The sequence below is a fragment of the Zootoca vivipara genome, chromosome 14 (assembly GCF_963506605.1).
Source record: "Zootoca vivipara chromosome 14, rZooViv1.1, whole genome shotgun sequence".
In the NCBI taxonomy this organism is placed as follows: Eukaryota; Metazoa; Chordata; class Lepidosauria; order Squamata; family Lacertidae; genus Zootoca; species Zootoca vivipara.
This window is the reverse complement of record NC_083289.1, coordinates 9,746,831-9,771,814: the sequence shown is the minus strand read 5'-3', so window position 1 is coordinate 9,771,814 and position 24,984 is coordinate 9,746,831. Positions and strand designations below refer to the sequence as shown.

The window sequence follows — 24,984 nt, the reverse complement described above, 5'->3', positions numbered from 1 at the left end:
GTGTGCAGAAGCCGACTCAGCAGGAAGGACAAACACAAGGGGAAAATTCTCTGCACATATTAATTGAAATAATGAAAGGCACCTGGGTACAGGAGGGGTGGCTGAGGCTGCTAAACAAATGGATGCTGTTTGGCGGGGTCAGAACATCCTGCTACAGCAGCAGTCCTAGCCTCCATTTGGGATTCGACTTAAAAAGGCAAAAAGAGAAAAAGGCTTTAAGAGGAGCTGTGGAGTAACCACTAATGCGCACCAGCTGTGTAGCTGGCAGGAATCACTGGCCAGCATCAGGGAGGCAACTGGCACAGCACCATGGAGAGGCTGCTTCTCGTCTGGCAAGGCTGCCAAGCCCCCTAATTTTTGCCCAGAGAGTCAACAGAACGGAGAGAACTGCCAGCCGTAGTGAAACAGACTTTGCATTTAAAATCCACTGTGGCGTCCGCTGCACGGACAACATTTTGCTCACTGGAATCTGAATGCAGGTTTCCAGGACTGTGCTGAGAATTTCCCTCTCTCTCTCCCTCTCTCACGATATAGATTCTCGTTTAATTATGCATTTGCTTCAGGAACTGCCTCTCTATCACTGTTGCTCTTAGGAATGACATGTGGAAGCAATCTAAATCCAGTTAGCCAGCATGGTAGCAAGCAAAATATGCCAATGCATTAAGATGCACAGATGAAGCTGCCTTATACCAGGCGAGACGATTTGTCCATTTAGTCACCCAAACAGGTACTGAGGGGTGTTTTATATCCAGCATCTCTTCAGGAGCATAAACTTCCAGCCATGTACATAGCAAAAACCACTCACCTCCCAAAGTCTCCAGACATCATCAAAAGACCTGAAAACTCGCTGGAAGAACAGGCAGAACCAAGGGAACAAGGACTGCACCACCCGACCTTTCTCTTCTAGAAATATTAAGGAAACAGAAGTTTAGAATCCATGAATCCTATCTCAACCCAGAGGGACGGGCTGATTGACCTAACAGAACAAAGAGGTACCTTTGAGCTCATCTAGTTCAACTTACTGCTCAACATAGGATCTGCAGTGCAGTGCAGTGCAGGATGTGACAACAATATCCCTGATAGGATGCCCTGCCAGCCACCATCTGCTTAAGTACTGATAGCAAAGCAGAGCCCGCTACCCCTGGGAATGCCTTCCTATTGTTGTTTTGTGAATCAATGATGCTGATGGTATCTTGGAACAGTAAGGTACAAGACTTCCTGCCCTGCTGCCTTCTGTGTTGAGGACAGAAGGTAGGAACATAGAATCATGTACGGTCATCTAAAGCTTCCTGCTCTATGCAGGAAATCCAGAGCTACAGTATTCTCAACAGATGGCTGTCCAGCCTTGGCTTGAAGACCTTCAACCTTTCAGTCAAATTATTCTGTTATCCAATTGCTCTTACCATGAACACATCTGTCTGTAGCTTTCCTTTTGGGAATTATAAGGACAGAACTACCCAAATTGTATAGAAATTTATTCATGTACACTACTAGAGCGACAAAAATGTTAGGTAAAGGTAAAGGGACCCCTGACCATTAGGTCCAGTCATGAGTGACTCTGGGGTTGTGGCGCTCATCTCGCTTTATTGGCTGAGGGAGCTGGCCAGCATGACTAAGCCGCTTTGGCGAACTAGAGCAGCGCACGAAAACACCATTTACCTTCCCGCTGGAGCGGTACCTATTTATCTACTTGCACTTTGACGTGCTTTCAAACTGCTAGGTTGGCAGGAGCAGGGAGTAAGCGACAGGAGCTCACCCCATCGCAGGGATTCGAACCGCCGACCTTCTGATCAGCAAGCCCTAGGCTCTGTGGTTTAGACCACAGCACCACCTGCGTTCCTAGAAATTTATTCATGTACACAACTACAGCGGCAAGAATGTTACCTGCCCCAAAATGGAAAGAAGAAGAAGATCCAGCGAAAGAAGAATAGATACAAAAACTTATGGAATATGCAGAAATGGCGAAACTTACTGGAAAAATAAGAAATCAAGATAACACACTTGTTAAAAAAGAATGGAAATGGTTTGTGGAATGCAGTGGTACCTCTAGTTACGAACTTAATTCATTCTGGAGGTCCATTCTTAACCTGAAATCAGGAATAGGGACTCTTTGCACACATATCTTGGCCTGTATAACTTCTGACCCTTAAAGCCAACAATACTTTTCACTACCCATATGTTGTGGCCTGCTAGAGTGGTTGGCAATCCCAAAACGTTTGCAGGCATGTTGGTGCAGCGTGATATCTGAAGAAACTGGGCAGGTGGCAGAACTTACCCAAATGCTTTGCAAAGGTTGGATCCATAAATGCAATCAAGGCTCTAAGCATGATCAGGTTTTTCTCCACCCCAACGTTCATAATGCAGCTATTCTCCTGGAAAACAAGAATCCCGGGCTGTGAAAATATTCAAAGGAGCATGATGAGGCCAGATGGCGCAGGCTGGCTGCGCCCTGACCTTGCATAGGTCAGTCCACGTGATGGGAATAAGTCCTCCCCAAGACACCCAGGAAACCGAAATATATAGTTGTTTCAGGGACACATTTGTACTCTGCCCAGACCTGTATGGGAGGAGTCCCTGTTGTGGATATCTAGCAAAATGCTGGATGTGCTAGCTTCTCTTCCCCAGCACAGAATGCAGAACAGGCACTGCTGCACCTCTGCTTCAACAGAAAGTCCTTTGCATCATTGCTTCAAGAGATTGTAATTGGAGCTGTGCACTGCCCCGTGTCTTTTATTTTGTTTTATAAAGAAAAACCCCAGCATTTCTTTGGAGTTCAGAGACCTTCCTACATCAAGCAAATGCACTCTTTAAAAATATTTCCACCCCAAGCTTCCCATCCACCAGGACCCACAAGATGGCTTAACAAATATATAAATGAGCTAGAGCACATGAGCCTTGTTGTATCAGAATACATGTCTATCAATAGGATCCAGCTTGCTGTTTCACACAGTGGCTGGGCGGATACCTCCAGGAAGTCCACAACATAGCTGCCAAGTCTCCCATATTCCCCGGGAAATCCCCGTTTTTCCAGCTGTTCCTAGCTGAAAAAAATGGATTTTTTTTGTTTTCCCCCGGTTTATTCTGGTGCGGCGGCCATTTTGGAACTGGGCGGAGCATGCTCAGAAGCGACTTTTGATGCTGCTCTGCCCAGTTCCAAAATGGCTGCAGTGCGACTTCTGGTACGGCGGCCATTTTGGAACTGGGCAAAGCAGCATCAATAGTCACTTCTGAGCATGCTCCGCCCAGTTCCAAAATGGCAGCAGCACTACTTCTGGTCTGCTACTTCCGCCCGGTCCTTTATTTCTCCGACAGCAACTTGGCAGGTATGGTACACAAGTAGGGTGTAAGCACAATTGCCCCCCTGCTCCCCTTCTGCTCATCAACATACTGGCATTCAGTGGCATGCTGTCTTCAAATATCTGAAGGGTGGCTGTTGTTGTTATTAGAATTGATATACGGAGGCAGTTCACAAACAATAAAAGCACACAGCCAAATAATGAGTATCAAACCAATTATAAAAATACAGCTACCTGTAATTAAAATAAATAAAATAGAAAAATTCCTTCCAGTAGCACCTTAGAGACTAACTAAGTTTGTCATCGGTATGAGCTTTCGTGTGCATGCACACTTGGTATCTGAAGAAGTGTGCATGCACACGAAAGCTCATACCAATGTCAAACTTAGTTGGTCTCTAAGGTGCTACTGGAAGGAATTTTTCTATTTTATTTTTATTTTGTTTCGACGGCAGACCAACACAGCAACACATTAAAACAACTATAATTAAAATACATAGTAAAGAAGCCTATTAAAACAGTGTAACAGCAAAAACCACAATCAAAGCCCGGGAATTCAAATCAGGAGGTCAGGAGAATGCTTTTGTAAACATGTGTATTCAAGAGCCGGTGGAATGCCAATTCTGATGGGGCCTCTCATATTAGTTAAAAGAACGTAAAAATGTATAGATGGGTTACAAAAAACTGTCTTATATCTCTTTACAACACACAGTATACTTGTTTACTGATGAAGCTAATTTGGCGAAACAAGGACCAAAATCTGGATAACCTTGTGCCTGGATTATGTGCCTCTTTGTGAGAATTTCAACTGCATTTGTTGGATTGGCGGGATTACAGAATTTTCGCCGGACTCCACAACATGTGCTGTACACCTTTGATAATTACTTTCTTACTTCATGGACTAGCAATACTACAAGCATTATCGTTGGAATGAACTCTTGCATACCTTTGAACTTCCTACAGTATTCTATGGGAGCAAGGGACTTGATTTGAATTTGGAAATATTGACGTCTTAGTTTTGGTTTAGTTTATATATAATAATTATGCAATTTTGAGACAATTATCAGCCGGTCACGTCTGTTTTGTGGCTGAGTGCCTCTCATATTTCAGCATGCAGTAGAAGATGGAATGGACTTATTATCAGCTGTTCCAGGACTAGAACTAAGGAGTGGAACTGGCTAGGAAGCCGTTTTCAGCAAATCTTCCTAATAGTAAGAGCTTTCTACCAGGGGAATGGATTGCATTAAGTGGGGATGGGGGCTGCCCATTGGTGCAAACATTTAAACTGAGGCTGGATAGTCATCTCTCGGGGATTCTGTAGAATCCTGCACTGCAGACCATGCATTAAGCAGAGGGTTGAGTATAAATCCCAAAGTCCCTACCAGCTCTAAAATGTTTTGACTGTGAAGACTGTGTGGACCCATAGTGGCTAACAGTACCTGGTAGAAACCCTCTCTCTGAATACCAGTTGCTGGGGATCACAAGTGGAGAAAGCCCTGTTGCACCTGGGCCCTGCTTGTGGGCTTCCCAGAAGGTTACAAAAGAATCCTGGACTAGATCCAGCAGCACTCTTCTTGTGCTCCTACCAGCTGTGGTGCAGTTGGTGAGAAACAAGGAGAAGGGTCTTCTGCGCAACAGCATACAGACTGCGGGACTCTGCCACTTTTCAGCAAGGATTTAGCATTCTGCTTGAGTCTTTAGCCTCCCCACTGTATTTTGTTTTGTTCTGAGCTGGCGAGTTCTTTTATTGTCTCCATTCTGATTTTTGCACATTTCTCGATTAGTTAAAAATATTGCAACCTGCTTTGGACACTTCTTCTTGCAAAGGCAAGGTACAAATCAATCAATCAATCAACTAGCTAACTTACTGTTTTTTGGAGGAAGAACTGGAAGAGCCAGTAGATCTCATGCTCCTTCTCCACAAGTAGGCGGAAAAGCAAGAGCATCTCATGGAAGCCTTGCTGATATTCTGCCAGAGAGCAGAAAGAGTGTGGGATGGGGAGACAGAGAGGAAACTTTCTGCCCATCACTCTTGTTCTAAAATTATTCTAGTTCCACATTTTTCTAACCAGAGAATTCACTGTTACAACTTGTCCCCAGTTACAACCCACACTCAAGCACCACTGATGTGGTGCCTCTTATCGTCCTTCCAGGCCAGAGGACACTGCAGTACCAGCCTCCTCTGATTCTGAAGACTTCCTTCCAGGAGAGCCCACATCACTCCCATGCCACAAGTGTGGGATAACCAGTCTCATATAACCAACATGCTTAAGTCTAATGCATGAAGGGGTTAAGACCAGAGTAAGCTGTCCTGCCAGACTTAGCCCAGGTCAACCAGGAAGTTTTAAACTAAGGGTACAGTAGCCTTAAAAAAAAGTCAACAGCACTTTGCCTGTCTACCATGAGACAAGCAGGAAATGCAATTGTATTTAAACAACAACTGTATATGCCAGAAATGTGGTCTGGGGAAAATGGGAGGAAAACAACAACAACACCTAAAATAGCGTGGCTTGGCAATAGCATCAGAATTAACCTCTACATAGGCCAGATATGATGGGATTTTCTGTTCATCTACTTACCAGCTTTCACATTGCACACATAGTTCAGCAGAAGGATCTTTTCCAGCTGGCTCTTGTCTACAAGTGTGTTGCCCTGTGCATCTTTGATGTAAAGCCTCTGGACATCAGATTCTGTGGAAAAAGAAATGGCCACGCGGAGCTATTGCCACAAACCAAGCCAGAGTACAAGGAGAGAAAGGTGCTGCAACCCTTCTGAGTGATATTGCCAGCTTGCTGCAAGCCAAGACTTGGATTCCATCTCAACCATTAGAATTTATGCTGTAGTAGATGCCAGTGAGCCAGGCAATACATTCACTTGCCGATTGGTCTCACAGCATGCATTAAAACATCTCATTTGCACATTAGTATCTCCTCTTTCTCCTCCTAATTCAGTCCAACTGTCTCCTTTTAATCTTTGGATCTTTTGATGAATGTCACCTACTCTGCTTTTCAGTAATGGCCCCAGGATATTTTGTTTTTAGTTTGTGGGGTAGGGCAAGTTTCTCTCAGCGCCCCCAATTTTTTGAGTGCCCTCCCTGGTGTTGCAATTGCTCAGGAGACTCCCAGATTGACAATGCACCCAAGTGAGGTATGGGTCTGGGTAGGTTCCATACACCTCCCACTCCAAATGTCCATATGTTGGCTAGATTTTAGTACATTCTCCAGTCATTATGCACAATCCCCAACCAGGGGTAATATGCATATATTGACTGAATTTTGTTCTTCGGCTGGCCATTACGCATAACCTCCAACAGGCTTTGGGGGATGACACATCTCAACTGCATTTTGTACATTATCTGGGCACTATGCACACTTCAGCCAGTATGGATAGTATCTAAGAAATGTGGCCTTTTCTATTTCTTCTTCAGAAGTGCGCGATCTGTACTCCCTAAGCTGCATCTAGCCCACTGCACAATCTGTGTCTCAGTCAGCAGCTTACCTTCCAAGTCCCGGATTGCAGAATCCGGGACCGGCAGCCGCGTGACACCAGAAGTTGCGTCGACGCAACTTCCGGTGTCGCTTTGCCCTTCTATGGGCACCAAAAATGGCCACCGCTGGCTTCAAAAGTCATGTCTACGCATGTCCGGAAGTCCGTAGACGCAACTTCCGGTGTTGCTCTGCCCATCTATGGGCACCAAAAATGGCCGCCGCCAACACCGGAAGTTGCGTCTATGCACTTCCGGACATGCGTAGACGCGACTTTTGAAAGCCGGCGGCGGCCATTTTTTGTGCCCGTAGAAGGGCAAATCAGGGGGAGGGGGGAATGGCCGCTGGCAGGAGAAAATAACGGAGAAAAACGGGAGACGAAGTGATACGGGGGACCGCCAGGAAAAGGTAAGTAAAAACGGGGGTTTCCCGGGGAAAACGGGGTACTTGGCAGCTATGGTCAGCAGCCCAGGGGGGACTGCAGGGAGAATCTGGCCTGAGGTCCCCCATCTCTGGACCATTTCACTGAGAAGGAGCGGCAGAAGCGATGGCAGTGCCATCACTTCTGCCGCTCCCTCTGCTGACACGGGCCACTCTGGGTCCCATAGCTCCAAGTTCTCCCTTTTTTAAGGGAAATTCCCTTATGCTGAATAGGCTTCCTCGTGAGAAAAGGGAAAACTTGGCAGCTATGCTGGGTCCACCCACTCAATATCAAAGGCAGAATCACAGGAGTTCTACACGATTATGCAGAGATCTTAGTCAAGTGGCGTGCCTACTCACGTTCAGCTGAAACGAAAACTTTTGAAATGAACAAATAAACTTTACTTTGAAAAATACAAACTAGCTCCTCCTCCTCCTCCTTTCTTGTGCAGCACAAAAGCAGCCCCTCATCCCCAGGGCCGGATTTAGGTTTGATGAGGCCTTAAGCTACTGAAAGGTAATGGGGCCCTTTATATGCCCAGCTGTCCTTTGTCAAGAACAAATTGTCACTGCTTTTTTGTGTTGAATATATGCTATATGGTAGTTTATGGACCTAATAGGTATCTAAAGCCATTTGCACATGCAGAAGGTAGGCACCCTATATACAGAAATGAGCAAACCAGTGATATTTTAGGGAGCAGACTAGCAGGTGGGGCCCATTACTTACAGTACATCACAGGAGCCTACACAACACAAAACACTGTTGCTGTATGTAGGTTTTATTTTATTTCTTTTTTTATCTTATGTTTTGGAAATGTACATCCTTGTGTTTTTTTCCTTTATTTTTTTGCCCCCCCCCCCCCGAGAGTGGGGCCTTAAGCTGTAGCTTGTTTAGCTTATACATATCAGCACTGCTTAGCCTGGAGAAGAGAAGGTTAAGGGGTGATATGATAGCCATGTTCAAATATATAAAAGGATGTCATATAGAGGAGGGAGAAAGAAGATTCCACCTAAACATTAGGAAGAACTTCCTGACAGTAAGAGCTGTTCGGCAGTGGAATTTGCTGCCAAGGAGTGTGGTGGAGTCTCCTTCTTTGGAGGTCTTAAAGCAGAGGCTTGACAGGCATATGTCAAGAATGCTTTGATGGTGTTTCCTGCTTGGCAGGGGGTTGGACTGGATGGCCCTTGTGGTCTCTTCCAACTCTATGATTCTATGATCCCCACAGACTGCTCTCCATGAAAGGTGTTGAGTAGAGCTCTGATAGAAACAGAGCCATGAGACAGAGATAGATGCAGGGAGAAGAAAAAGGCTGGAATGGATCTGTGGCTACTGCAACCAGAAGTCCTTCCCCCTTACTGCTACGGCTGAAGCTGATCAGCCACTTCCAGAGACAGACACAGGCAAAAGCTGCAGATTCATTCCAGATCCATTCCAGCCGGGTTGCAACTCTCTACTCCTTCCTCACCATGATTCCCAGTTAGTTAGTTAGGTTAAAAAAACACATTACTGCATGGCTGTGTTAGCAACCAACAGAGTTGCTGTCTTTCTCAGAAGAGCAAGAGAAGTGAAAACCGCTCATTTATGTATGCTAATTCATCCACACATCTAGAGGTTAAAGAGTTCATAGTCAAGTGAAGATACTGGTTGTAAAAAGGGAGATCTAAAATAAAAAGCAATGAGGTGATTTAAAACAAGACAGGAAATTTCAAAAATCTAATGGTGAAGGTGAGATGTCTTGAAACCCCGAGTGTCCTTGAAGTGCGCATCGTTGAGGAACTGCTATCTAACACGTTATCTTTTTCTATAAAAGTGGGAAATGATTTCATTTTAGACCAATTCCTGGGAGAACGAAGGGCAGGAATAAAGGGGAACATTTCCCTGGGTATGTGACCTGCTTAAGAAATCCTTTGCTGAGATGGAATATCTATTACTTCTGAAGGTCCCGCCTGGGTCCCACCTAAGCTGTAAATCTTTCTCTAGGCTCACTTGGCCAGATTTATGACCATTACATTGATTTGTAACATTAATTCTGCCGTATCGTTTAATATTCTTTTTTGTTATACAACTGGGAGACGTTTGCATGGGAATCTGAATATAATCATAATAATCACTTACGTGCTGCCTTCGTGTCATTTGTGAGAAAATATACTCTTTGGTGCTTTTGTGGCCTTGGACTTTGGGAACATCATTTTCTAACTCTGACCCCATCTGCACTATGCATTTAAATCAGTACCAAAGCAATTTAAACAGTCATGGCTTACCCCCCCCCCCAAAAAAAATCCTGGGAGCTGTAGTTCGTTAAGGGTGCTGAGAGTTGTTAGGAGACCCCTATTTCCCTTACAGAGCTACAGTTCCCTGGGAAGAGGGGATTGACTGTCAAACCACTCTGAGAACCAGGGCCGGCTCTAAGGCAAGGCTGGGTGGCGCAGGGCTGCCAGGGGGGGGGGGGCGCCGCATGGCTGCGCCCGCAAGACAGCCGCGGTGGGAAACGGTGTGTGTGTGTGTGGGTGCCAAAGCAATCTTCGCACCACGGCGCCAGGATGCCCGATATGCTTGACAGCTCTGCTGAGAACTGTAGTTTTGTGAGAAGACTATGGGGAATCTCCTAATCATTCTCCGCACCCTAAAGCAGGGGTAGGCAACCTAAGGCCCGGGGGCCGGAAGTGGCCCAATCACCTTCTCAATCCGGCCCACGGACAGTCCTTGAATCAGCATGTTTTTACATGAGTAGAATGTGTCCTTTTTTTAAAAAAAGCATCTCTGGGTTATTTGTGGGGCTTGCCTGGTGTTTTTACACGAATAGAATGTTTTCTTTTATTTAAAATGCACCTCTGAGAAACAGCAACTTGGCCACGACTGGGAGACCACACATTTGCACTAAGCCATGCAAACTAAGGCAAAGTGTGTTCCTGTGGTGATGGAAACCACTGAATCTGCAATGAAGATGACTTCACCATGAACACGGAGAGGGTTGTCTTCTTTCCATAGTTTAGCGGTGGTGTGCTGATGGTGAAAAGGATAACCAGGCCATTCAGTAACACAATTCTTCATTACTAATAGGGCTGCAATCCTGTAGAAACGAGGTCTCTTTTCAAGCCAGAGACAACCAATCGTGGTGGTGGTGGTGAGCCTGTAGCCCTCCAGATGTTGTTAGACTCCAAACCCGTCAGTCTCAGTCACCATGACCAATGGTTAGGAATGTGAGTTGCACTGCCAAACATCGAGATGGCCCCATGGCAGCTGCCCCAGGATTAGGTGGTTGGAGGTGACCAGAGATACTTTCGAATTTAACAGACCTTTCTTAGAAAGCTTTTAAAACAAAGACAAGGGTAAATGAAAACATGTTTATGCTAGACCTAAAGGGATGTGGCTGGGGAAGGGCCAGTCTCCAGCAGCTCCAGTTAGAAAGGTTCAGATAGCAGGTCATGAGAAAGACCTCTGCCAAAGAGTTGCTGCCAGTCTAATAATAATAATAATAATAATAATAATAATAATAATAATAATTTATTATCTATACCCCGCCCATCTGACTGGGTTTCCCCAGCCACTCTTGGCAGCTCCCAACAGAATATTAAAAACACGATGAAACATTCAAACACTAAAAACTTTCCTAAACAGGGCTGCCTTCTAGTGGGCTAGATCTGGGGTAGGCAAAGGATGCCTGCCATCTGTTGCTACCCACAACTCCCATCATCCCTGAGGCTGAGGCTGATGGGATTTGGCGTTCAACAACATCTGGGTTGGAGGGCATTATGTTCATTACCCCCAGCCTAGATGGAGCAATGGTTTAACCTAGGATCAAGTCAGTTTCCTTTGCCCATTGATTGCATTTAAGCCACCAGACCCCGTTTATTGTGAAAGCTCCCTTCATTTTGATCACTGCACTCCTGACTACTCACTGATGATGTTTCGCACCTCCATGAAATCCCTGTGCTCCGTCTCTAGCAGAGGTTGGATCTTTTCACACATGTTGCACAAAGATTCGTAACTTTTCCTGCAAGGAAGGGAAGAAATAGTCACTGCACAGAACAGAATATAAGCCAGTGCCCTCTGGTGGACCCCTCCTCTGTTTGAATTTCCTACAGTGCCCAGATTGAAGTGATGTTGTGGGGGCTTTATGGGGATATTAAAAAGGCTGCCACTATCAGCCAGACCTGCAGCTAGAACTTCTGCCACTGCTTTGGTGAATTAAGTGCTGCCACTGGGTTTGCTTGTTCCTTCATCTGTTTTCCCAAGACCTACATCTTTGGCCTCCTGTGAGCAGAGGCAGCAGCAGGGGCAAAACAGGAGGCTGGATGAGTATCATAGGTGCATCCCTTTCCCCCAGTGCCGTAAAACTTTTTAAAGCAGACCCATTCCTCCCCTGTACAAAGGTCTGTCAAACTGAATGCAACACTCCTTAGGAAAGGAGTCAAGCTGGATGCTGTAGTTGAGATTGCTGCATTGCAGGCAGTTGTATCGCAGGGCCCCTTCCAACCTCCCCCCCCCCAATTCTACAATTCTATGATTCTAACTGAGCATGCTCTCTGATTTTATTGCTCACGTGATATTTTGGATTGATGTAAAGTTCTTTTGAGGACTGCCCTAAGCACATATGCATAGCTGCCAAGTCTCCCGCTGATAAATGCAGGATCAGCAGCGGTGTGGCACCGGAAGTCGCTTCTACGCATGTCTGGACATGCGTAGAAGCAACTTCTGGTGCCGGCGTCGCCCGATTTCCGGTGTCCGTACATGGGTAGCACAGCACCGGAAGTCGCTTCTATGCATGTCCGGACATGTGTAGAAGCAACTTCCAGTGCCGCTCTGCCTGATTTCCGGTGCCCAGGCATGGGTGGAGCGGCAACGGAAGTCACTTCTATGCATGTCCGGACATGCGTAGAAGCGACTTCCGGTGCCGTGCTACCCATGCCTGGGCACTGGAAATCGGGCAGTGCCAGGACCCAAAGTGGAGCCTCCCTGGCAGGTAGGAAATCCGTGGGATGTATGGGATTTTTTCCCAATCCGGGCTGCCAGCGGAAAACGGTTTAAAATACTGGGGGGGGGGGTTCCATGAAAAACGGGAGACTTGGCAGCTGTGCTCATACGTGCAGCAGTGGCTGGTGCCCATTGGTTGGTGGGGCAGAAGGCAGGGAGACCAATGGTAAGTGGAGCCAGATCCAAGGACAGGCAGAGCCACACCCTGATTGGCTGTGGGTAAGAAGGCAGGCTGGTGGGCGTGGCTGAGGGAAGGGTGGAACAGTGCTCCATTTTCCCTAATGGACCAATCTGTGCTACATGTTTGTGTGTGTATGTGTGCATTTGTGTGTGGGTGTGGTTGTGGTGTGGGAGAACAGACCTGTTTCATGTGCTTACTGTCATCTAAGACAGGACTCTATACAAGAACTTTATAGTTTCCTTCCAGGGAGACAGCCACAGGAAGCTCCTGCCTCCACCCAGCCACAACTAAGTCTAGTGCCATCTAGTGACTAAACTGTATAATGACATTATCCACACACCGCCTCATGCTGTCAACTGTCAGTCTCTCATCACAGGAACTCCTCCAGGAGTAATAGCCTGTGAGAAACTTCCATGCTTCTGATCTCACAGAGGGATCCAAACCCTGCAACAACAACAAAAGGAGGGGTGAGGCCAAAAAAGGTGTGTCAGGTAGCTTACTCCATCTCCCTACCCCCCCCCAAGGGTCTATAATCTGGGCCATAGCTGCCAAGTTATCCCTTTTTTAAAGGGATTTTTCCCTTATGCTGAATAGGCTTCCTCGCGAGAAAAGGGAAAACTTGGCAGCTATGATCTGGGCAAGAATTGAGAGGCTATGTAAGAGGCTGAATCCTGATAAGACAGAGGTGCTGTGGTTGAGGTAGTTCCTGTGTACAAAAATTAGGTGGATGACCTATCCTGGGAGGGGCTTGCATTCCCCCTGATGAAACAGTTTCATAGCCTGAGACTACAGCTGGATCCCCCTATTTCACTGGGATGAAATGTCAGAGAATTCCAACGCAAACAGAAACAGGAGAAAAATTGTCAATGTTCATTTATTTGTCCTATATTTGGAATATAAATCAACCCAGCCAATACATTGGGTATTCACTGTTGCTGCGTTCAGTCTGCAAATGATTACATCCTGCCCACTCTTTGCATTGTGTTTCCTTTGCACTGGCATGAATGAGTTGGAATAATAAAATAACAATGTAAATTATATGTCATGTAAATTGCAGCATAGCAGACGGTGAAAAAATAACATCGTTACTGGTGAAACGTGAACTGCAGTGGAATGGAAACAGTGATGCATGTGCTGAATAAAGGGTGGAATGGGAAATGATGCATTCTTGCATCCATACCCTCAACAGCTTAGCTGTGTGTTGATGCCAGCAGAGACTAACCAATAGAATACCTTCACCCAAAGCCAAATTAAAAGCGCTAGAGAATAATTAAACTTGAGTAAGCAATCAGTGGCAATCAAACTGCTTTTCCAGGTAGAAAAGCAACAAGTTCAGAGGTTGAGAATAAGCACTCTCCAAGTCCCAAAGACAGATGCTGTGGCTTAGATGAGAAGGGGAAAGGATGCAGATGTGGAATAACTTGGCAATTTCGATAAAATTACACGAGAGACAAATGGGATCTGCCAAGGTCATGGCATTGGCTAAATTTATCAAGGCAAAGACTAACATTTATGACAGACTGTGGAGCTCTTGAGGGGGGAGAGAGAACATTTTCACAGCTCTCTTCAGAAGTGCTAGGTTTCCCTGGGTTCATTTGGGCTTTTGTGGCTGTCTCCTTCCCTCCAATGAAGGTGGGAAAGCACTTCTCACCGACTGAAGAAACAACTTTAGAATATGTAGACTGCTTGAAAAACCCCTTGCGTGATGGTGAAACTAATTTGCCAAAGATGTAATAGGGAGATGCAAAATGTCCAGCCTTTTCATCAGATTAATTGGCAGATGGATTGGTTGGAGATTACACTGTTGGATCTCCCATCATTCCTGGCCATTGGCTTATGCTGGCTGGGCTTTATGGGAGCTGAAGTCCAACAACATCTTAGAAGGCCTCACTGTCTTTAATGTGAATTATTTCAAGACAATGTGTAGGAGGATTGGATTGCAAAGGTTTCGACCACACCTATGGTTCTCCAGATGCTGTTGGAATTCAGCCCCATGAGCCACAACCAGGGGGGCATGGGCAGAGATGACTGGAGCTGAAGGAGTTCAACAACCATATATATGTATGTGTGTGTGTGTGTGTGTGTGTGTGTGTGTGTGTGTGTGTGTATATATATATATATATATATATATATATATATATATATATATTCTGTTTCATAATTTAAAACACTCATTTAAAAGTAAAGGGGCCCCTGACCATCAGGTCCAGTCGTGTCCAACTCTGGGGTTGCGGCGCTCATCTCGCTCTATAGGCCGAGGGAGCTGGTGTTTGTCCGCAGACAGCCTCCGGGTCATGTGGCCAGCATGACAAAGCTGCTTCTGGCGAACCAGAGCAGTGCATGGAAATACCGTTTACCTTCCCGCTGGAGCGGTCCCTATTTATCTTCTTGCAAATTGATGTGCTTTCAAACTGCTAGGTGGGCAGGAGCTGGGACCGAGCAACGGGAGCTCACCCCGTTGCAGGGATTCGAACCGCCGACCTTCTGATCAGCAAGCCCATCCTTAAAATATCAATGGCTTCCCTTCTTCTCTTTCCATGTTTCATTTTGCATATCATAAATCCCTGCATATTTTACAAAAACTAAACCAGGGGTCCCCAAACTACGGCCCGCAGGCCAGATGCAGCCCAATTGGCCTCCCAATCCGGCCCGCGACGACCCCCGCCGCCCGCTGCCGCCGCCCGCTCTCACGGCACACAGTGCGGCGGCGCACTTCTAGATCGAAAAAAGCGCCGAAAATCGTTTGTGTGCATGCGTATGGGCCTCTCCCGACCCAGAAGAGGTCATTTCTGGTGCACTTCCGGGTCGGGGGGAGGCCCATACGCATGCGCACAAACGATTTTCGGCGATTTTTCCGACCTGGAAGCGCGCCACCGCGCCAGTAAGTGTGTGTGCGTGCATGCGCACGGGTGCGCACTCCCCCGCCCTCCGGCCCGCAGCCGTGTAAGTCTGGGGACCCCTGAACTAAACCATTCAGTATTCCATTATAACATCCACCAAAACTTATTTACACTGTTGAATTTATCTTAATACTGCCAACCTTTTCAGGTGTACACAATTTCCCCCATGTATTCAATAAACATTTTCTAATCTTCTCTAAATGTATGTTCTTCTTGTTCTCTTATTCTGTATGTTAAGTCTGCAAGTTGCACATATTCTGTCAGCTTAAGTTGCCATTCTTCTTTAGTTGGGACCTCGCTCGTTTTCCATGTTTGGGCTAACAAAACACGGGCCACAGTATACATAAATAATCTTTTTTGACACCTGTGAATTTCTGTCTGGATTATCCCCACAAAAAGGGCTCTGGTTTATTTTTTTTGGGGGGGGGAATGTACTTCAAAACATTTTTTTCAATTCATTATGGATTATTTCCCAATACTCCTTTACCCTTTTACAAGTCCACCACATGTGAAAGAACCATTCATGGTTTACACAGCGTGCCTGTGGACAAGACTCATGCTGTTTAAAACATTTGTGGAGCATCTGTATGATGATTTCTCATATTTCGAAAGTTTAGACTATGGGTGCTAAAGATTATGTAGGCAAAACACTATCACCCATGAACAAGAGGGGAATCTCTACAGGCTTCAGGAAACCAAAGGTGTTTTTTTTGAAGTAGAAAGAAACATTACTGGGCCAGGGGGAACATAAGGGGAGGGGAACCCTTCCCCCCAAAACCCAAGTCTAATGGTGAATGAACATACTCAGTGGGCAAGAAATGTTGACTGACTGTTGGGATGGGGAAGAAAATGTGGTGGGGGGGAAATGGGAGGGAATGGCAGGAATCCAAAAAAGGAGCACTCCACACTGCAACATTTTGTTGCAGCTCCCACATGTTATTTAGTTGGTTTAAAATGTAGCTGTTCAATCCAAGTTTAATTGGTTGGCAGCTGTGCAACACGGATGATAATCATCCCCCAAGGTGGATTTCTCCAGTTCTCTCTAGGTTCTGCTGGAATGCCAGTGCATGGAAAATCCTTCTGACCCCAAACCTATCTGCCGGGCAAGACCGCTTCCATTGCCATGAAAAGAAACTCCCCTGGAGAAGAATCCTTTTCTGAAGCTGCCAGGGCTTCCGATTACCATGGCAACCTCACCTTGGCTCCGGAGATGTGCTAAATGAGCTAGCGGAAGGAAAGTCACAAATCTTTCACATGTATTAGATGCTCATAGACAGCTTAGTCCCACTCGGCCATTCAGGGATGTGGAAACAAGGCCATCATGTCCTTGCCCCAGTGATGCCTCTAAAAGGCTTATTTCCCCGCCTTATAGAAAAAAATCTGAAGCGATGAATCATGTAACAATACTCCCAGGAAACCACTCCACTCTCCCATGTCAGCTTCATTATATTTTTTTACCTTCGTTCTGAGTATTATTCTGTATGTTTGCAAAATAAATAAATAAACAAATGCAGGGCTGTAGCTCACTAAGGGGGTATTTGCATATGCTTTGGGAGTCTACTGAGCACAACTTGGTTGGTTGGTCCAAGTCTGGTTTAAAGATCAAGAACCTGAAGAAGAGAGGGTAGAATAGGCCTTGAGGTTGCCCATCAACGGTGAGTAACCGGAGAGCTGACTGAGCAGTCCGACAAGTAGAGATGGAGAAATCTGAGAGTTTCAGTTCTCTGTGTTCCACGTTTGCCCAGTCTTAAATGTTAAGAATAATTGTTTAATTGACATTGAAATGGGAAATAACTCTTGATGTGTTTGAATGTGTATTGCTGAAAGTTTAACACGGAAAATTCCACTGAGTCTAAGAAGAGCTCTCTTGGAACCTTACGGGTTACTAATAAACTGTTATGTATTTGCTCTACCTCCTCTCACATGGTGTTGAACTTTAGATCAGTGTTTCCCAACCTTGTGCCTCCAGATGTTTTGGGACTACAACTCCCATCATCCCTAGCTAGCAAGACCAGTGGTCAGGAATGATGGGAATTGTAGTCCGAAAACAGCTGGAGGCACAAGGTTGGGAAACACTGCTTTAGATCATGTGAGACGGTTCTTCAGTTGCAAATTGTCATTTTGAAGAGTGTTTCTTTCTCTGAAAGCCACTGAAGACAAAGCTGTGCTCAGGCCCGGCTCTAGGTATAGTCCCGGTGGCGCGGGGCACCAGGGTGCAGGGCCGGCAGGGGGGGCGCTGCGCGGCAAAGCCGTGCGGAAGCCATGCTGCGCGCTGCAAGGGCGGGGGTGCCGAAGCGATCTCCACGCCTCAGTGCCAGGGCGCCCGACCTGCTTGAGACGGCCCTGGGTGTGCTAATGAAGTCTCTCCTGAAGAAAAACAGCTCCAGGCTAATGGAGGCTGTGCGGAGAGACAGACCTTTGATTTTAGGTCTGTTTGGAGTTATTTCATATTTGTAAGAAAATGAACCTGTGCTGGATATGCACATGATATTATACCACTATTTGGATGTATCATTGTTTGTTTTTGTATTATTATTATTATTGTTATTGTTATTGTTATTGTTATTGTTATTATCATCACCATCAAAATTCATTAATTAATTAATACCCCACCCATCTTGAGTGATACACAAGTGGCCACTCTAGATTTTGTCCCCTTGGGTCTCTTCCAGAACCCTCCCCTGAATTGAATTAATTTTATTCCTTTCTCTCTATGATTAAAAACTTTTGGTGATGTTTGGCTGGATGCAGTGGGGAGTGTGACATTTTTTAACCCTACCTTTCCTTCAAGAAACTCAACGCTGTGTACATAGTTCCTCCCTTTATCCTCCTAACAGCCCTGTGAGGTAGGTTTGGCTGAGAAAATGTGATGGGCCCAAGGTCACCCAATGAGAGCTTCATTGCTGAGTGGGGATTTCAACCCAGACCTTCGCAGCTGTAACCGATGCTAACCGATGCCCCATATTGGCCTGGAGTAAAAACAGCAGCTTCCAAGAGAAAGGACATGCCATCGGCATTGCGAGGTAACATTTAAAGGGTAGATCTAATATTGCATGTAAAAAATTGGAAAATGATAGCAACAAGCATGAGAATGGAAACTGCCTCATCACCTCCAATCTGTATCCATTCTGCATACAAAACTGCCTTCTTGTATCTTTATTTATTTAGAAGATTTACAAACTACTTACTTGATTAAAAAAAAAGCTCTCCAAGTGGTGTGCAAATAAAATGAGAAATGAAACACAACTAAGCACACAGTGCAATTAAAAAACACTGTATATATATACACACATTACAAGCAAAGGTTCCCAGCTACCACTCACCCTTTCCAGGATTTTAGCTGAAATGAACTCTCTTGACTTGAGTAACTGGCCGCTCTCATCAAAATAACTTTGCCATTCTGAACTGTCAATGGGCAACTTCTTGATACCCTGGAAAACAAAGTCAAGGGATTGCCGTTCACCAGGATGCAATGTAAAAGGACTTCAGGATATCCCACCCCATGGTGTGGATACCAAACAGGTAGGGATGCGGATATTGGGAGAAGGTGTGTACAGCCACATTCTTTCTTTTTTAAAAAATAACATTTTATTGAGTTTTCCAATTTAATAACCCAATAAAAACCACATTATAACATTCCAAATTACAATACAATAAAAAAGAGACAAAGCCAAATATATTGCCAAATTATATATATTTAGGTGACTTCCCATGCTCTGAATTTCGTGGAATGCTAATCATCTAATGTCACATTGCATTTCTTTATTAGTAAAGGTACAAGGTAAAGGGACCCCTGGCCATTAGGTCCAGTCGTGACCGACTCTGGGGTTGTGCGCTCATCTCGCATTATTGACCGAGGGAGCCGGCGTATAGCTTCCAAGTCATGTGGCCAGCATGACAAAGCCGCTTCTGGCAAAACAGAGCAGCACATGGAAACGCCGTTTACCTTCCCGCTGTAGTGGTTCCTATTTATCTACTTGCATTTTGACGTGCTTTCGAACTGCTAGGTTGGCAGGAGCTGGGACCAAGCAACGGGAGCTCACCCCGTCACAGGGATTCGAACCGCCGACCTTCTGATCGGCAAGCCCTAGGCTCAGTGGTTTAACCACAGCGCCACCTGGGTCCCTTCTTTATTAGTATTAATTAGTCAATAAACTATTCCGATGTTAATCCTTCACTTGGTTTTCATTTATGTTTGTAACCACTGGTCTGTTCAAACTTTCGTCTTCATAGTTCTGGTGAAATATTTCCCCCTGATATTGTCCACTTCCAGCAATTCCATTTTTGGTTTCTGCCAGCAGAAACCATAATACTCCAGATCCCTGACAAAAAGAAACCATTAGCTCCGGGCAGCCGTCCAGAATACCCCTCCACAGTCTTGCACCATCTCCCAACACACTGGTATTTCTGCAAGAACAAAATAAACTCCAATCCAATTTTTTTTGCCTTCCTTCCACCGAGGAAACAGCAGCAGTGGTTCTTTCCAAACCCACTTGCGTGTTTCAAATCATTGCCTTTCGAGGGAGGTTTACTCAGTAAAACTGCAAATACTGTATATATACAGTATATCAAAAGATAATAAAAAAAGGCTCACCTCCCCCTTATAGTGCTATGATGCCACTTTAAAAAGTCACGGCTTCTAACAAAAAATTCCGAGACCTGCAGTTTAAGCTTGCTGAGAGTCTTCTCACAGAGCTACAGTTCCCAGAGTGGGTGAGCAATGCCAGAGGTAGCTCTGTGTGGGGAATAGGGGTCATTGTGGGAAATTAAAATGGCAGCTTCCCATTGTTCCTAGCATTTCAATTTCTCACAGTGCCTTGGAGCAATGCTACATTGCGGACACTGCAGAATTAAAATGGCATTTCACCACCCAGGGTTAATTCATGGTCCCACATGTAGCCAATCATGGCCGTGGACCCCAGCAACTGCTTGAGGGTGTTGCTGGGAGGTGCTGGCACTGAAGACAGCAAATTATATGCCATGGAAAGAAGGGTTTGGACAAAAATTCTTAGTATGAGAAGACGGATGTTACGAGAGTGTGAAGCATCAGAAGGTCTGCTGCATGGGTGGCCATGTGTCCTACTTAACAGAGGACGGTTATCTGTGTGAAAGAGTTCTCTATTTGTTTTGCAGGTGTTGTATTGCATTTTTTTAAAAAATTATTGATTCAGTGCATCAAAACACAAATATAAATAAATAAATAAATAAATAAATAAATAAATAAATAAATGATAAATTAATGGTTTCTAACAGACTGAGATAAACACAATTAAAAGACATTACCTGGTATTTATATCCCTTTCAGAAGGAATCTGTTAAATTAACAAATTTATGCCCATTTGTTTTTAGCGTTTGCTTTTATCAGTTTTTTTAAAAATGAATATTTGAATTGTTCTTTGTAAACTGCTTAGAAGTTTTCTGTTGAGTATGTGGCATATGGCTTCTGTTAAATTAAAAACGTATCAAATTAGGGTAGGTGAAAAACAGGTTTAAAATCTACAGTGCTGTAAAACCTGACAGGGGACTTATTGTACTTCTTCAGCTATAACTTGTGTAGATGCATATAAAAATCACAAAAAAACAAATTGTATGCCAATTTGTGTCCACTTTTTGTGGGAATTCATATATGGCCACACAAACCATTCTTGCCTTGAGCATTGCTTTAAATCCTTCCACAGGGTGATCCTCACCATTCATTGACCGATCTATTGGTATTGCAAAAGCTTTCAGTGTTCCAAATGGGCCATGTCATTTTCTACAGTGTACTGCAAAACTGTCAAAGAAAAAGTTTGCTGTGGAGTCATATTATAGCCTCAAATATATTTTATTCCCCATGTTGTTTAATCTTTGTTGTTGTTGTTGTTGTTGTTTAGTCGTTTAGTCGTGTCCGACTCTTCGTGACCCCATGGACCATAGCACGCCAGGCACTCCTGTCTTCCACTGCCTCCCGTAGTTTGGTCAAACTCATGTTCGTAGCTTCGAGAACACTGTCCAACCATCTTGTCCTCTGTCGTCCCCTTCTCCTAGTGCCCTCAATCTTTCCCAACATCAGGGTCTTTTCCAAGGATTCTTCTCTTCTCATGAGGTGGCCAAAGTATTGGAGCCTCAGCTTCACGATCTGTCCTTCCAGGGAGCACTCAGGGCTGATTTCCTTAAGAATGGATAGGTTTGATCTTCTAGCAGTCCATGGGACTCTCAAGAGTCTCCTCCAGCACCATAATTCAAAAGCATCAATTCTTCGGCGATCAGCCTTCTTTATGGTCCAGCTCTCACTTCCATACATCACTACTGGGAAAACCATAGCTTTAACTATACGGACCTTTGTCGGCAAGGTGATGTCTCTGCTTTTTAAGATGCTGTCTAGGTTTGTCATTGCTTTTCTCCCAAGAAGCAGGCGTCTTTTAATTTCGTGACTGCTGTCACCATCTGCAGTGATCAAGGAGCCCAAGAAAGTAAAATCTCTCACTGCCTCCATTTCTTCCCCTTCTATTTGCCAGGAGGTGATGGGACCAGTGGCCATGATCTTGGTTTTTTTGATGTTGAGCTTCAGACCATATTTTGCGCTCTCCTCTTTCACCCTCATTAAAAGGTTCTTTAATTCCTCCTCACTTTCTGCCATCAAGGTTGTGTCATCTGCATATCTGAGGTTGTTGATATTTCTTCCGGCAATCTTAATTCCTGCTTGGGATTCATCTAGTCCAGCCTTTCGCATGACAAATTCTGCATATAGGTTAAATAAGCAGGGAGACAATATACAACCTTGTCGTACTCCTTTCCCAATTTTGAACCAATCAGTTGTTCCATATCCAGTTCTAACTGTAGCTTCTTGTCCCACATAGAGATTTCTCAGGAGACAGATGAGGTGATCAGGCACTCCCATTTCTTTAAGAACTTGCCATAGTTTGCTGTGGTCGACACAGTCAAAGGCTTTTGCATAGTCAATGAAGCAGAAGTAGACGTTTTTCTGGAACTCTCTAGCTTTCTCCATAATCCAGCGCATGTTTGCTATTTGGTCTCTGGTTCCTCTGCCCTTTCGAAATCCAGCTTGCACTTCTGGGAGTTCTCGGTCCACATACTGCCTAAGCCTGCCTTGTAGAATTTTAAGCATAACCTTGCTAGCGTGTGAAATGAGGGCAATTGTGCGGTAGTTGGAGCATTCTTTGGCACTGCCCTTCTTTGGAATTGGGATGTAGACTGAACTTCTCCAATCCTCTGGCCATTGCTGAGTTTTCCAAACTTGCTGGCATATTGGGTGTAGCACCTTAACAGCATCATCTTTTAAAATTTTAAATAGTTCAGCTGGAATATCATCACTTCCACTGGCCTTGTTATTAGCAGTGCTTTCTAAGGCCCATTTGACTTCACTCTCCAAGATGTCTGGCTCAAGGTCAGCAACCACACTACCTGGGGTGTACGAGACCTCCATATCTTTCTGGTATAATTCCTCTGTGTATTCTTGCCACCTCTTCTTGATGTCTTCTGCTTCTGTTAGGTCCTTACCACTTTTGTCCTTGATTATGGTAATCTTTGTACGAAATGTTCCTTTCATATCTCCAATTTTCTTGAACAGATCTCTGGTTTTCCCCATTCTATTGTTTTCCTCTATTTCTTTGCATTGCTCATTTAAGAAGACCCTCTTGTCTCTCCTTGCTGTTTTTTGGAAATCTGCATTCAGTTTCCTGTATCTTTCCCTATCTCCCTTGCATTTTGCTTGCCTCCTCTCCTCCACTATTTGTAAGGCCTCGTTGGACAGCCATTTTGCTTTCTTGCATTTCCTTTTCCTTGGGATGGTTTTCGTTGCTGCCTCCTGTATAATGTTACGAGCCTCCATCCATAGTTCTTCAGGCACTCTGTCCACCAAATCTAAATCCTTAAACCTGTTCCTCACTTCCACTGTGTATTCATAAGGGATTTGATTCAGATTGTATCTTACTGGCCCAGTGGTTTTTCCTACTTTCTTCAGTTTAAGCTGGAATTTTGCTATAAGAAGCTGATGATCTGAGTTACAGTCAGCTCCAGGTCTTGTTTTTGCTGACTGTATAGAGCTTCTCCATCTTTGGCTGCAGAGAATATAATCAATCTGATTTCGATGCTGCCCATTTGGTGATATCCATGTGTAGAGTCGTCTCTTGTGTTGTTGGAAGAGAGTATTTGTGATGACCAGCTTGTTCTCTTGACAGAACTCTATTAGCCTTTGCCCTGCTTCATTTTGAACTCCAAGGCCAAACTTGCCAGTTGTTCCTTTTATCTCTTGATTCCCTACTTTAGCATTCCAATCCCCTGTAATGAGAAGAACATCCTTCTTTGGTGTCATTTCTAGAAGGTGTTGTAGGTCTTCATAGAATTGGTCAATTTCACTTTCTTCAGCACCGGTAGTTGGTGCATAAACTTGGATTACTGTGATGTTAAAAGGTCTGCCTTGGATTCGTATCGAGATCATTCTGTCATTTTTGAGATTGCATCCCATCACAGCTTTTGCCACTCTTTTGTTGACTATGAGGGCCACTCCATTTCTTCTACAGGATTCTTGCCCACAGTAGTAGATATGATAGTCACCCGAACTGAATTCACCCATTCCCTTCCATTTTAGTTCACTGATGCCCAGGATGTCGATATTTATTCTTGTCATCTCATTTTTGACCACATCCAGCTTACCTCTATTCATGGTTCTTACATTCCAGGTTCCTATGCAATATTTTTCTTTACAGCATCGGACTTTCCTTTCGCTTCCAGGCATATCCGCAACTGAGCGTCCTTTCGGCTTTGGCTCAGCCGCTTCATCAGCTCTGAATCTACTTGTACTTGTCCTCCGCTCTTCCTCAGTAGCATGTTGGACGCCTTCCGACCTGAGGGGCTCATCTTCCAGCGTCATAACTTTTATATGCCTGTTGTCTTTGTCCATGGAGTTTTCTTGGCAGGGATACTGGAGTGGCTTGCCAGTTCCTTCTCCAGGTGGATCACGTTTAGTCAAAACTCTCCACTATGACCTGTCCATCTTGGGTGGCCCTGCATGGCATAGCTCATAGCTTCTCTGAGTTATTCAAGCCCCTTCGCCACGACAAGGCATTGATCCATGAAGGGGCTTGTTTAATCTATGGCTTGTTAAATGTGGAGTGGAGGGCTTGTTGTTGTTGTTGTTGTTGTTGTTGTTGTTGTTGTTATCGGTATTATTATTTTATGTTGCATTATGTTTTTATTATGCCATGTAAATTATTATCTTAATTTTGTACACTCCGCTGGGATGTTTGGATAAAGGGTGGTATATCAAACAAACAAACAAACAAAATGTTTATATGACTGCTCTGAGGTTTTATTACAATCAAGTAGTATATAAACATTGTGTGCATATATATCTCTTCTCACTTCCTTCTCAAATGGTACATTTTCCAATTGGGAAACCTGAGCTGGGATATTTGTACATAGGTTTAGTTACAAAGGAGCTTCAAAACTGAATGTGTAATTAGTTACAAACAACCTGATGAGAGGAACTGAGGAAATAAAATCAATGCCATCAGGTAGAGGGGGCCATTTAAGTAAATCTCATCAGAATCACAGAAGGTCCGTGGCCTATGGAATTGAAAAAGAAATTATGGGTTTTTCGAGGCACATGAATCTCTTCGGGTCGAAAAATCATTGACGGGGAAATTGAGAGCTGGCCAAAGTCTGCTAGGAGAGAATGCTACATTTATACCTACTGATAACTTGATAGCCTTGGGTATTTGCAAGGCTT

The 24,984-nt window shown here is 44.6% G+C and overlaps 1 protein-coding gene across 1 annotated transcript in view; it reads right to left on the bottom strand.

The window, feature by feature from the left end:
* The window catches only part of TBC1D21 (TBC1 domain family member 21), a 29,114-nt gene extending 10,297 nt beyond the window's left edge, over nt 1-18,817 (bottom strand). Inside the window, exons 1-8 of the mRNA XM_035130485.1 lie at nt 18,770-18,817; nt 18,578-18,685; nt 12,695-12,798; nt 11,099-11,193; nt 5,873-5,983; nt 5,162-5,262; nt 2,276-2,372; nt 806-903 (exon numbers count right to left, since the gene is read on the bottom strand). Of these exons, the coding sequence (XP_034986376.1) occupies nt 806-903; nt 2,276-2,372; nt 5,162-5,262; nt 5,873-5,983; nt 11,099-11,193; nt 12,695-12,798; nt 18,578-18,685; nt 18,770-18,817 (762 nt within the window). The remainder of the gene's footprint in view (nt 1-805; nt 904-2,275; nt 2,373-5,161; nt 5,263-5,872; nt 5,984-11,098; nt 11,194-12,694; nt 12,799-18,577; nt 18,686-18,769) is intronic.
* Nucleotides 18,818-24,984: the final 6,167 nt, after the last annotated feature.